The following is a 13,391-nucleotide window of genomic DNA, read 5'->3' as shown; positions in this document are numbered from 1 at the left end:
ATTCATGTAATGTAAAAACCAATTTAGAATTGCATAAAATATTAATTGAAAAACATTCAGTGTTAAAACCCAAAATTTGGACTAAAAAGTCTCTGCATATGGCATTTTTGAACAGAGATCACGACAAGTAATAAACAGAAAATCTCTTATCTTATATATGCTTGCATCTATACTACTATATTAAAATAATAGACTCGATTTTTTGGGCTTTAATACCTAGAAATCGGAAGAGTACTGTCTTTTGTTTAATTTTAAACATCATTGGTACTTGAAGATTACCAATTTGTTTTTTTTTTCTCAATCAAGCTTCGCCAATTAATAATCAACGAAAATTCCTTTAAAAAATCTGGAAATTATCTGAAATAACCAAAAAAAATCTCAAATATCGCCTTATGTGACAACCAAGATGTTAGATGCTACTTATTTATGCCAACATGCAACTTAGTTATGTTCACATGCTACTTATTTATGTCGACATGCAACTTATTTATGTTACATGCTACTTATATATATCAACATGCAACTTAGTGTTGTTCACAAGCGAGATAAATATGTTGACATGCAACTTATAAGTTGCATGTCAACATAACTAATAAAGTTGCATGTCGACATAAATATGTTGCATGTCAACATTTTTTTTACATATTAACATAATTAAGTTGCATGTCGACCTAAAGAAGTTGCATGTCGACATAAAGAAGTCGCATGTTATCATAAAGAAGTTGCATAATGACATAAAGAAGTTGCATGTGAACATATTTATCTCGCATTTTAACATTTAATAAGTTGCATGTCGACATTAATAAGTAGCATATAGCATCTCGGATGTCACATGTGAGCGATATTTGAGATTTTTTTTTATAATTCCGGGTTTTTTATATTGCATTGTTCTTGCATGTTAAAATAATTATAATGTTGCATGTTGACATAACTATCTTGCATGTCAACATATTTATCTTACATGTTGACATATTTGATAGAAAAATAACTTACACACAAGGGGCAGAGATATGCCACCATATAATGAATGATAATGGAATATGTATAATTTTACTTGCAATTATGAATAAATCAATCAAGACACTAAGTATGCAAAATTACGGCACTCGGATATGCCCGTGAGCCTTTAATAAAATAAAAATGAAGCATTTCTGTTCGGCAGGTATCCACATATAAAGTTATCTACCTGTCCGGATATTCAACTGTATTTACTATTTTAATCTGAAAGTTAAGCAACTTTGCAGTCACCTTCTAGAGATATTTGAAAAGCGTGCCGTCTATTACGTGCAACAGAAACGTGTACTGTGAATGAATTAAAGGATCATACGATTTATAATCAAAGTCTCTAGTCATTTACTGATGTGTTTTAATATTTTATGATAATTTCTTTATATCTTATCTTTTCTACTGATGTTAAATTAAATTTTATTGATAAAATATTATAATAATAATTTTACAATTTGTTTGTTGAATATATGAATTTAAAAAATTTATTCGATCTTTTAAAAAAATGATAAAAAATAAATAAAATGCAGTTTGTGACCTACAGATAGAATGTACGAGTTATCTCCTCTTAAATAGTGTTGAGTGACTATTGATTATACTGCTATTTATGGTGACATACCTCTGCCCCTTGTGTCACTGTGCAAGTTATTTTTCCATCAAATATGTCAACATGCAAGATAAATATGTCGACATGCAAGATAGTTACATGTATGTCAACATGCAACATAACTATGTTAACGTGCAAGAAAATTGCAATCAAACGAGAATTATAAAAAAAATCAAAAAAAAAAATCTTAAATATATCGCCAACATGTGACATCCAAGATGGTGGATGCTACTTATATATGTCTACATGCAACGTATTTATGTAAACATGAAACAGCATATTAACAAGCATAATAATAAGCAGCATATGAACATAACTAAGTTGCATGTCGACATAAATAAGTAGCGTGTGAGCATAACTAAGTTGCATGTCGACATACTTAGTATTAGTAAATAAGTAGCATCTAGCATCTTGGAAGTCACATGTGGGCGATATTTGAGATTTTTGGGGGTTCTTTATAATTCTTATATAATTGCAATTTTCTTGCACGTCAACATAGTTATGTTGCATGTTGACATAACTATTTTGCATGTCAACATATTTATCTTGAATGTCGACATATTTGATAGAAAAATAACTTGCACACAAGGGGCAGAGATATGCCACCATAGACATTGAAATTTTTCTTTCAATTAATTGTTTGCTCAAGCCAAATAGATGGCCACTCACTTTTGACATTTAAAATTTATCATACTTTGCATCCAACATTACTATATATTTTCACAATTAAAATCAAGAATTTTAAAAAATATTGCTGCTTACTGTACATATATAGCTACATGTAATCAAATATCAAAAGATACATATATTTTTTCTAATTATGAAAGTCCTTTCATTCTTGTTATATATGTGACTTGAATTTTCTCTTTTCGTGGTAGATACAATTTCCATAATCTCAAGGTCATAAATGTATCTAAATACCGTTACAGTAATTTTTAATTGTATGGTACATACATTTATTGTTCCTTGACATTATCATAGCCCCCCTACCGGGCGGTTTCACCGCAGAGGACTAGCTATAGCTTTTCTCTGCGTCCGCCAGTCAGTCCGTCCGTCAGACTGTCCGTCTGTCTGTCTCACTTGAGTTTTACACACTATTTCGTTATTCGTTTGAGGAATGATATGAAACTTACTGAACAGCTTCAAACTGTCAAACAACAGATCAAGTTTATACACTTTCGTAGCGTCTGGTAGCCATATTTTCGAGAAAATCAGTTGAAACTGAAACTCCCAAAAATAAATAAATAACCCACTGACACGCTGACTATAAATATAAACTGATAATAATTTTCATCCTCACAATGTCAGGGGTCCTGACGGCCACGAGTAAACTGAGGACCCCTGACATTGTGAGGATTAAGAATTTTATGTTTTTATTATTATAAGCAGCTTTTGAGAGGGAAGGACATATGAAGTAGGGGAGAGGGTGTAGGGGGCTATGTAGTGTATTAAAATTGACAGCAAACTCCACCCCCTGCACCCTCTGACCCTCTACTATGGTATTTGGTCTTCGGTTGTTATCAATCAGCGATTCAAATATTGACATCACCTTTCCTTAGATTCATTGTTGATGGGTGTTAATGAATGCATGTTTCCATAATCAGAATTGGGCAGATAATACTGGTATATACCGAGAACAGAAAACTTCCGTGAATAAACATATACCAATCGCAACTTCTCGGGCCTTTCCGGCAAGCTCGGAAAAACACCTCGAATGTATTACCAAGGCGTCCATGACAACCCCCCTTTTTATAAAACTTGATGTAAATACAACACATTTTACAATCTGTTGAGATGTGAGGTATACTTCATTAAAGTAAACAATATACACTAAAATATAACAAAGAAGCGACACACAAGACTGTCTAACCGATACTTATTTTAATGGGAAGCGACTCCATTTTGTATAAAATTCTAACATCCGGTGATGTTAATACATTCGAGGTGTTTTTCCGAGCTTGCCGGAAAGGCCCGAGAAGTTGCGATTGAAACATATACAACGGAATTGTACGAAGTATTCCGATTGCATTTAATGAATGAAATCTTTCAACCAATCGTTGTGTAGGTCAAAGGTTACACACGGGACATATAGAATAGTAAATTTCCGTTTGTAAAACATTGTGAGATTCGTCTGGGAGGAAGAAACGTCCAAATCCCCCAAATAACTTAAAAACAATATCAATTATCGTATCATTTAAAAGATAATTTTCACGGAGAATAAGTACAGAAATTGTATTTGACTACATTAATCTCCAGAAATGAGAGAGATAATCGATCCATCTGCCGATCAGGGCGCTATAGAACCCACATGTCGGATTACATCCGCAGATGGCTCGGAATCGGAATACATGTTTGATGAGGATGCGGATGAAGTTCAAGTTGTGGCTATTGTGAGTAGTTTATGAATTAATTTTTAGTATATAACTTATTCATTTATATATTTCAAATTTTCATTTAATTGATACTTCATAAAAGTAAACAAAAACAAAAAACAATAACAAAGTACCGTCAAAATACTGGTTAGAATACGTTTTTATTTTGATGAGGAAATATTTTCTTGAGTTTGTTTGTAATCATTCTGTAAATACGATATCAGAAACCTAGGTTTTAGTGTGTAAAACCCACGCGCCTTTTGCCATGATGCAATGTTTATTTACTCTTGAAAGAGATTCGAAAGAATACATTTAAATCCTGACACGCAGATACTTGTAAGCTTCCGATCCTTTGTTTAATTTTCACAAAAGAGCGATCCTCTTAACAACTTATTTCGCGCCCAAAATTACATTGACCTGCCCATTGGCTCCCGCGGAAGTTATAAGTTGGGGGGAAATTTTTGGTAACAAGAGTGTACACATGTACACGTGTGCCTCAGAAGTGTAATTTCTTTTTCTTGATTAATTTATTTCATTCAAAGAAAATGGGATAGGAATGATAGCGGAGCTGAAATGGTCCATTAGAAACATTGTTATTATTGTTTATTTTACGTGTTTCCCTAAAACACGTGACTTTACTTTGATCAATAAAGCGTTTTAGCGCAAACACCGGGCTTTGTGATGATGAACAGAATCGATACAGCGTCTGCCAATGTGCGTCAGAACTACTAAAATAACACAGATATCGCTCCTTGAAAGGAGAATAGCAATTGGTAGAGAAAGTTCTCGCAACGCTTGTGGTAGATGTTAGAATATTCAAAATGTTGCTCATTTCAAATCGAAATTTGTGACAATATTGTTGGCTGAATATTTTAAATATTCTTCCGCCAGGAAAATTATCTGAATTATCGATTGTCTGTAAGGACTTTTCCCAGTATGATCTGGTTTTACCAAGATCAAACGAGCAAAATTCGTAATGAGATGAAGTACACTGTCTGGCAGAGTAAAAGTCTGAAATAACCTTTTTGATGACGCTAACATTGCCAATAGAACAAACTGGATAGTGCAAGAATAACTTAATCGATCTTTTACATTATGCAATCTATAGACTGAGGCAGATTACTAGAAGATTATCAAGTTTTACATGCTTGCTGCAGGAGAAAGAGCCCTCTGTTTATTTATCTTGTGCGACTACAATGTAAAATATTTCGGGATCGACATTTTCTCAGAAAGAATGCGAAAATGTTAGGAAGTCAGGGGGACATCCGACTTTATAGAGTGGTAATCAAAAACAAAACATGTTTATGACGTAATCAACTTGTGACCAATAGAATGTCATTGAAATTAGAAATTATTTAGATGAAGAGTATGATTGTATGCTTAAGTGTTTGTAACACTCTTTTATTAATTTTTATATAATAACCTGGATTTTTTCTGCAGTAATTTGTTTATGTTATCTTCCTTAACAGAAAGAAATTGCGGAAGGAGATGACGTCAGCCAGAGAAGTACCGAGAGTTCCGGAAGTGTAGAAGATGACCGCGCTCAATGGGGCGGGAAATTAGAATTTCTCCTAACCTGTATTGGTTATGCAGTTGGCTTGGGAAACGTTTGGCGATTTCCTTACCTTTGCTACAAAAATGGAGGAGGTATTTCGAAATAAATTTCTTTCTTTCCCAATTCTTAAGTGTTGTCGTCAAACATTGATATGCAATGGGATTGCCTTTTGATATGATAGTGATTTATTGTAACGATAACCTTTTAAAGGTTTGGGCATTATTTACAGGCGCTTTTCTCATTCCTTACACCATTATGCTGGCATTGGTGGGATTGCCCCTATTTTATATGGAGGTGGTCCTTGGACAGTACGCAAGTTTGGGACCAATCTCTATCTGGAGGATTAACCCTCTGTTTAAAGGTAAACACAAACATCGGTGTTTTTTCTCTAGTGATATAACAAAAGATTGTTGAGTTCAATACTTTTCTTTTCACTCTTTCTGATTGCCTTTGACAGGTGTTGGGTATGCTATGGTCATTGTTTCCTGGCTGATTGGACTGTACTATAACGTCATCATAGCCCATGTCCTGTTCTACCTGTTCGCCTCTTTCACGTCCGAACTACCATGGAAGCATTGCAACAACGAATGGAACACGCCCAGCTGTCGAGAGTACAATTACCAGCCGCCGAGCGCTTTAGGTACAATAATCGTTTAATTAAGTTCAGCAACTTCATATAATTATGAATGATGTGTGTTTTATCATACAGTCTACTATATAGTAGGCGATTGATCTTGTATCTCAACATCCATGGAAGCTGACATTTATCAAGTAGCTTGCGAACCTCTACATCATACGATGTTCGCCTTATCTCAGTTATCCGAGTTGTCATGGCAACGCACTAAACGATATTTTCCGTGGGCTAAATTTAAAATTAAACAAAACTTTCTGTAACTCTTTTTTTCCAACCTGTGTAAGTTTTCTTGAGTTAACTGTGCATTGCATGCTAATTATAACTTTCGGCATCTGGAAAATGTTTATTCAATAAGGTAGTGTCATAACTCTCCTCAGATCCCGCACTGCTTCACACATGCCGATGAATCATGCAAACCCAGGTTATAAATTCTTTAAAGCAACTTTGAACAGACAATCTTTTTCTGTCTTTGATGCTAGTCGTCGACTGATTTGGAGCAAATGCATAAAATTGCAGACCTGAAAATCAATAGAACGCGAACATGCAATCAGCGACATTAGAGAGGAGAGGCGCCGCGCTGTTGTAAAATTTTCCCTTCGGTCAAGCTTCTGAGTAGAGCACTATATAACCGGCCTAATTAATCCCAGCCACATCACACTGTTAAAGTGTGCTGTAGGAAGTGGTACAATGGAATCATAGAATTTGGCGCGAAAATAGTAAACATCCTTTGTCCAGAGGGTTGCTTAATCAGATGTGATAAGATATTTGAGAGTTTTGATACGCTTTGTTTAGAACCAATTTTCAGACATTTTCAAAAAAGGCAAAAATTCATTTCTTCAAATAATTGCATATTATATATAAATAATTAATTCATTTTTCAATTTATTCACATGGTAAATAAAGAACTGGTTAAAAATATAAAAAGACTTTTTTGATATATGTTTTTGATATATGTAAATCTTACTGTTGAATGTGTATTGAATAACATGATTAACTTCGTAGAAAGTTTTGTGTATAAGTATTGTGCCTAAGTGTCTAAGTGAAGAGCCTGTATGCCGATTGGGTTTTTCCATGCAAGATCTGACTCACTGTAACTTTTGTAGTGACGGAGGTATTCCCCGTCTTGTTTATCCCTTAGGTTTTCAAATTTATCTTTCAATTTTTTAAATGATAATGATTTAAAAATAAAAGTATTTCTAATGCCAACCAACCGAAATTTGAATACCATTTGTCGATTTGTAGCTTTCTAAAATCTAAATACTAAATGAGATGTGAAAAACAGCAGAGATCGTTACATTGTAATTAAAAAAAAATGTTCTAACTAGATTTTTACCAAAATATAAAGCGTTTGTACATGTAAACATAAACATTGCCTAAACCCTGTTAGTGCATAACAGAGAATAGACAATAGACTTGTGTGTTAAGTTGGACCTGCTCTTGCATTCAAATTATGACTCAATTATTATTATTATGCAATTACCCCAATTAAGCATTATAAATCCTTTTAATGTCTTCTATTGCAAAGAGGCAGAAGAAAGAAAGTGCCCATCCCCTTTGTGCTAATATTTCAAGTTGGTTATTTCATGCCGCAATATATCTTCGCTATAGCCAAGGGTTTTCGGTCCACTCCACTCCCTATAAACGGGAGCGGAGAGGACCAAAACCCCTTGGCTAGCGAAGATGGCCGCAATATAGATAATTATGCTTTTCTCTTGAATCTTGCCATTGGGTTTTTTTTGTATGCCTTCCATTGTCAACTATATTTTCATTTTAATGGGAAAAAAAAATTAAGAACGGAACTTCAATATTTTCAGGAAATGGAACGTACAATTCGACTTCATGGAACGCAACTTATGTAGTCAACACAACGTTCACCCACAATTCTACCTATTCTCCCATTATCCACCACAGTCTGATAACGACCCCCAGCGAGGAATACTACAAGTAAGTGCCAGTCGATACCCCCTTCACAACTACAACAAACACCGCTATATATTCGCTGAGTTCCCATTAAACACTTGAACCATTGATTTATTTGTGTGTGCTTTTTCCCTTTTTTAGCAACCATGTTCTTGGAAAATCCTCGGGACTGGATGAGATTGGAGGTGTTCAGCCATATCTGGCTCTAACACTTCTGGCATCATGGGTGACGGTGTACCTAGTACTTCTGAAGGGGATTCAGTCTCTTGGCAAGGTGCGTGATCCGCGGCCACTGATCGTCATTGATTTATCTGTACGAGTTAATTAACCTTCGCTCATTTAATTGACCATGTTTACCCACCCCCTCCCCGCTAGATTATGTGGCACTTTGCCATATTGATGCTTCGGTAGCAGAGAGTTTAATACCTGTTAAAGCTTGACATATGGTAACCTTAGAATGAGTTTTGCGATGTCGTACAGAGTTCAGTGACCCTTGATGCCTCCTCATAAGCCAAGGTTTTCGCCACAGGGCTCGATATTTTTTCTGAAGCATTTGATATTTATTGCTCCTTTTCTACATTTTATAACTGAACAAAAGTTTTCTATATGCAAATAGAACAACGTATAGAGGCCGACTTCCGTCTTCTGTGCAGTATTTTGAAATAATGCCGTATCAGAAATCAGTATCAAATAACACAACTGCAAAATAACAGATATTTTATAAAATGAAATTATAGAAACTTGAACCATTATTTAAATAAATGGTGAATTGAAGTCGTTACTGGCACATGTGAATTATTAATCATGAAATAAAGCTCTTATTTGCTGAAATATATATGAAATAAATATTATTCAATTATCATTGACAGGTGGTGTACTTTACCGCTATTTTCCCGTACCTGATGCTGATCGTTCTGATGTTCAGGGGGGTCACACTCCCAGGGGCGGTCGACGGGATTATCTACTACCTGAAGCCGGACTTCAACAAACTCCTGGAACCCCGTGTGTGGAGTGATGCCTGTACACAGATTTTTTACTCACTCAGTGCGTGCTCGGGAGGTCTGATTGCCATGTCCAGTTACAACAAATTCAAAAACAATTGCTACAAGGACGCCGTCATTGTCTGCGTCATCAACTGCGGGACCAGCGTCTTTGCCGGTTTTGTAATATTCTCTATATTGGGTTTCATGGCCAATGAAAAGAATGTACCAGTTTCCGAAGTTGCAGATGGAGGTTAGCATCCGTACAAACGACACTTGTACCAAAAGTGATAAAAATTTAGCAAACATTTACCAGATAACCAGTACCTAGCATTTCTAGACTTGTAACATTAACCTTTGCTCATTTGTTGTTTTAGGTCCCGGTTTGGCTTTTATTGTCTATCCAGAAGCTCTGACACGTATGCCCATAGCTCCTTTGTGGTCCATTCTCTTCTTTATCATGATGGCAACGCTTGGCTTTGGCTCTGAGGTGCGGTATAATTGATAATTGCTCAGTAAATATTATGACTTACGAACTAATTCAAAATTTAATTGAAAAATATATTTTTTTAAAAATTATTGGGATAAAAAAAATACTAAGATACAACATATTGTAAGAGTTTTTATAAAACATCCTTCATTTCAACGAGTGTTTTCATCTATATGGTGTTGATTTGATTTGATTTAGTTTTCCATCGTTGAGTGTGTGCTGAGCGCCCTAACGGATGTGTTCCCACAGATTCAGCCAAGGAGGGCTAACATCATCTTCCGCTCCGTTTTCACAGCTATTTGCTTCTTGCTGGGACTTCCTATGGTTTGCAAGGTAAAACCGGACTTAGTTCTTAAGGATTAAGTAAATTCAATAAGTATGCATCAGCACGATCTTACAATTGTTAAGTAAGGTGTGACGTAATATCCGGTTGTCCCATGAATGTTTGTCCGATTAGGATTACAGGACATTGTAAACAATTTCCTAAGCTCAGGAGATTAAAGATTTTCTTTAAAAACAAATACAAACCTACGGATTAAACTGACATTTAGTTCTTTAAAACTATCGAATATTTTAAAGTCATAAAACATTCTACAATTGTTTGCATGAAAAAACATGTTTTTCTTTGAGTGCAACAGATGATGAAAACGCAAATTAACAATCCATAAATAAAATATCAAGTAAAGACAAATCATCAATTTAAATCGTTTTATACTTCTGTTTTACAGGGAGGTATATACCTGTTGAACCTAGTTGACTTCAGCGTTGGAGGCTTTCCTCTTCTAATCGTTGGGCTTTTTGAACTCGTGGCAATCAGTTGGATATACGGTGAGTAATTTATTATGATGGAATTGTTTTGTTTAAAAGTTTATTCTTTTCGAAAATTGTACATTTTATTTTTTTTTTAAATAAAATTTCAAAGCGAAGTGAAAACGATCTAATTATTTTTCCTCACCGCAATTCAGATATATAACATGATATGATGAATTATTAGGATGTTTGTTTCTCGAACTATGTAGAATACTTCTTGGAGAAGGTTGATAACCTTTTTTTCTCTTCTAGGATATAACAGATTCTCTGATAACATATTCGCCATGCTGGGGAAAAGGCCAACAAAATACTGGGAGATATGTTGGAAATTTGTTTCTCTTCTGGTTATTGGGGTAAGTTTGCGTTTGTTTGTAAACAAAGTGATGCTTTCCATTCGCATTGATAACGAGAACCAAAAAAATCAATACTGTAACTGATGCTGCTTTGAACCACTGCCAGGAAAACATTGGTAATATTCTATAAGGTCGATGATCTTTTTTCAGATAACGGTCTTGATGAATATTATTATGTACACCGAACCCGAACTTGATGGTCAGACATATTCAGATTGGGCAAAATCTCTTGGATGGCTTATAGTTGCATTTCCAATCGTTGTCATTCCCGTATGGTTCCTGCTCAGATATTGCTCGGACGGCGGATGGAAGGTGAATATGATTTATTCATATTTATGAGACTCTACCCTTACTTCAGATACAAATTAAAATACATGTATAGAAAGAATTTTGGTAAGGATTACATCAAATGTACGATTTTCTAAATCCAAGTGTGTTTTTAGCTTATTCATTTTTCTTCTGTTTCCAGCTATTACGTGAAGGTGTAAAACCTCTGAAGTCATGGGGACCTTCAGAAGCCAACAAGAAGTTTGAATACAGAGACAGTGGGGTTACCTATAAGTCAGATCGCAGTGCGTTTGCCAAGCTCATGAGCAGTAACATTTCCAACATGACAACCAACACAACCTTGTCAGACTTTCCCTTCAGTTCTTCCAACACTCTTAACACAAGAGAACTGCCGTAAACTGTTCTAATTGCCGTAAACTGTACTACATGTTCGTGAAGGGAATTTTCGCCTCAGTAAAGGGAATGTCACCCTCCCAACTGGAGGAAATGCCTGCCTGCCTCCGACACGGAGGGAAAGTCCCCCTTTCAACGGAGGGATCACTTCCCTCCCAATGGAGGAGAAACTCCCTTTCAACGGAGGGAACACCTCCTTTTTAAAGGAGGGAACACCTCCCTCCAAACGGAGTGGAAACTCCCTTTATACTTGTGATGCCGATTTTTCTCTAGCAGTAGATGTGAAAACACTTTAGTTTACTGGCTTTAAAACCTCCATGCTTTAGAAAGTAGAAAGTAACTTCACTGAAAAAAAGTTTTTATTCGGTTTAGCGCTGTTTTATATACCGGTAGTTTATAGACGTCAGAAATTGTTGGCATTTCGCACATTCCCCAAATGAGAATTTTTTTCATTCAATATTTTGGCACAAAGAAAAACGCTGGCAAATTTTACAGTAGATGTGTTAGGTTCTCAACATGTTAAGCTGTGAGGGGTATTATATCAATTTAAATCATCACGAAGCATTAAATGACGATATTCATGAATTCATCTTCCATGCAACATACTATCATACAATATCATATCGTATCATCTGCAGACTGCCTAAGAGCAATGGAAAACATTTTTTAACGAGTCACTGTTTTACATGCACATATGTACCTAGATTGCAACGTGATTTATACATATATGAATGTCAGTTATGACGAAGGCTGATCCTGTTGTTGGCTTTTGTCTTGTGTATTAATGGATCTAAAAAAGAACTTAATTTCAATTTTTATTTATATACATTCGCTGATCAATTTTAAATTTTTAATTCATTTATTTTAGCATAAAGCCCAAATTTATAATTCAGTTTTAAATATCGGTGTAGCGTAACTTGAAATGTTTTATTTTAAAAGTATACATCTTCGTTGCTTCTAGTCATATTAGTCTTTCTAGTTGCTACCAACTCAGGGACTATTTTGGTCAAGTTGGGTAACTTCCTCTGTTTAGCTTCACTCGGTCTTTATGACTCTTTGGGCCGTGATAATCCCAGGAGTCGCGGAGTGATTCGATGGTTTTTTGCCTATAGTCTAGTCAACTAATCGCACGGTACTATATAGAGGGTTATCCATACTTGGGTGTAGTGTGATATGCATTTAAAACAACTATTTACGTTAACATTCGAAATTTATTTATTTATATATTAGTTTTGTGAGAAATTTACCCTCTTTTTTTTTTACATTCATTCAGACTTTTTAGAATGTGTATTATTACTTTGGACTACTTTCATGATGTGCATTGTGCTATTATAGTACATGTGTGTATAGGAAAAAAAATCATTTTCAGTTTGTCTTCCTCGGTAAAGTTTTCGTTGAAATTTTTTTAGTCATTTTGCTTTTAATCTATTGCTGCCATTTTAAATAACAAAAACCGTGCTTGAAATACACATTGTATTTGAAGTCTGACCAATGTTTTTGAAAATTGCATTGTATGTTAATTTATTTTTTGAAAAGGTATATCATGACTTTTCATGACCATGTAAAGAAACTGTCACTTTTACGAGAATTTATTAGAATCTCAATCTTTCCATATCAAGCCAATGTGTGGTGTTTGTTAAGTTTTTTTAAACGCGTGATGTGTTCGTCAAAGCAATTTACATTTGAACAGTTTGATTTGTATGCCGCTTTTTTCTTAAATTGCCATATCTAGTTTAATTTCTTGTGTGGTGAAAATTGTTGCAATAGTAAAATGAGGTAATATGTTGAGCTGTGAAAATAAAAAGAAATATTGATTAAAAATTTCGATAAAACCGACGATGTTTTTTTTGTTTTCTTTTTCAATGCAAGTACGAACTGATCAAAGTTTTGACCGCCCAATGGCAACCTAGAAACACTCGATTGAATATTGTGGCTTTTGTTGGGTAACCCTTATTTTCCATCTTTGATTAATACAGATATGTCA

At 34.9% G+C, this 13,391-nt stretch overlaps 1 protein-coding gene across 2 annotated transcripts; it reads left to right on the top strand.

Moving 5' to 3' along the window:
- Positions 1–3,723: 3,723 nt before the first annotated feature.
- On the top strand, positions 3,724–13,243 carry LOC128190198 (sodium- and chloride-dependent glycine transporter 1-like). 2 transcript variants are annotated; one of them, XM_052862145.1, is made up of 13 exons: positions 3,724–4,002; positions 5,454–5,631; positions 5,769–5,900; positions 5,997–6,179; positions 7,988–8,117; positions 8,235–8,367; positions 8,963–9,326; positions 9,451–9,563; positions 9,762–9,896; positions 10,292–10,391; positions 10,626–10,726; positions 10,877–11,038; positions 11,196–13,243. In XM_052862145.1, the coding sequence occupies exons 1-13, from the start codon at positions 3,871–3,873 to the stop codon at positions 11,409–11,411; spliced, it is 2,079 nt and encodes a 692-aa protein (XP_052718105.1). In that variant the 5' UTR covers positions 3,724–3,870; the 3' UTR covers positions 11,412–13,243. The 2 variants fall into 2 exon arrangements, with proteins under 2 accessions (XP_052718105.1, XP_052718112.1); XM_052862152.1 differs by lacking the exon at positions 3,724–4,002 and adding an exon at positions 4,763–5,265.
- Positions 13,244–13,391: the final 148 nt, after the last annotated feature.

The sequence above is a fragment of the Crassostrea angulata genome, chromosome 1 (assembly GCF_025612915.1).
Source record: "Crassostrea angulata isolate pt1a10 chromosome 1, ASM2561291v2, whole genome shotgun sequence".
Taxonomy (NCBI): Eukaryota; Metazoa; Mollusca; class Bivalvia; order Ostreida; family Ostreidae; genus Magallana; species Magallana angulata.
Note: the sequence above shows the minus strand (reverse complement) of the source record. Positions and strands in the feature narration are given on the sequence as shown.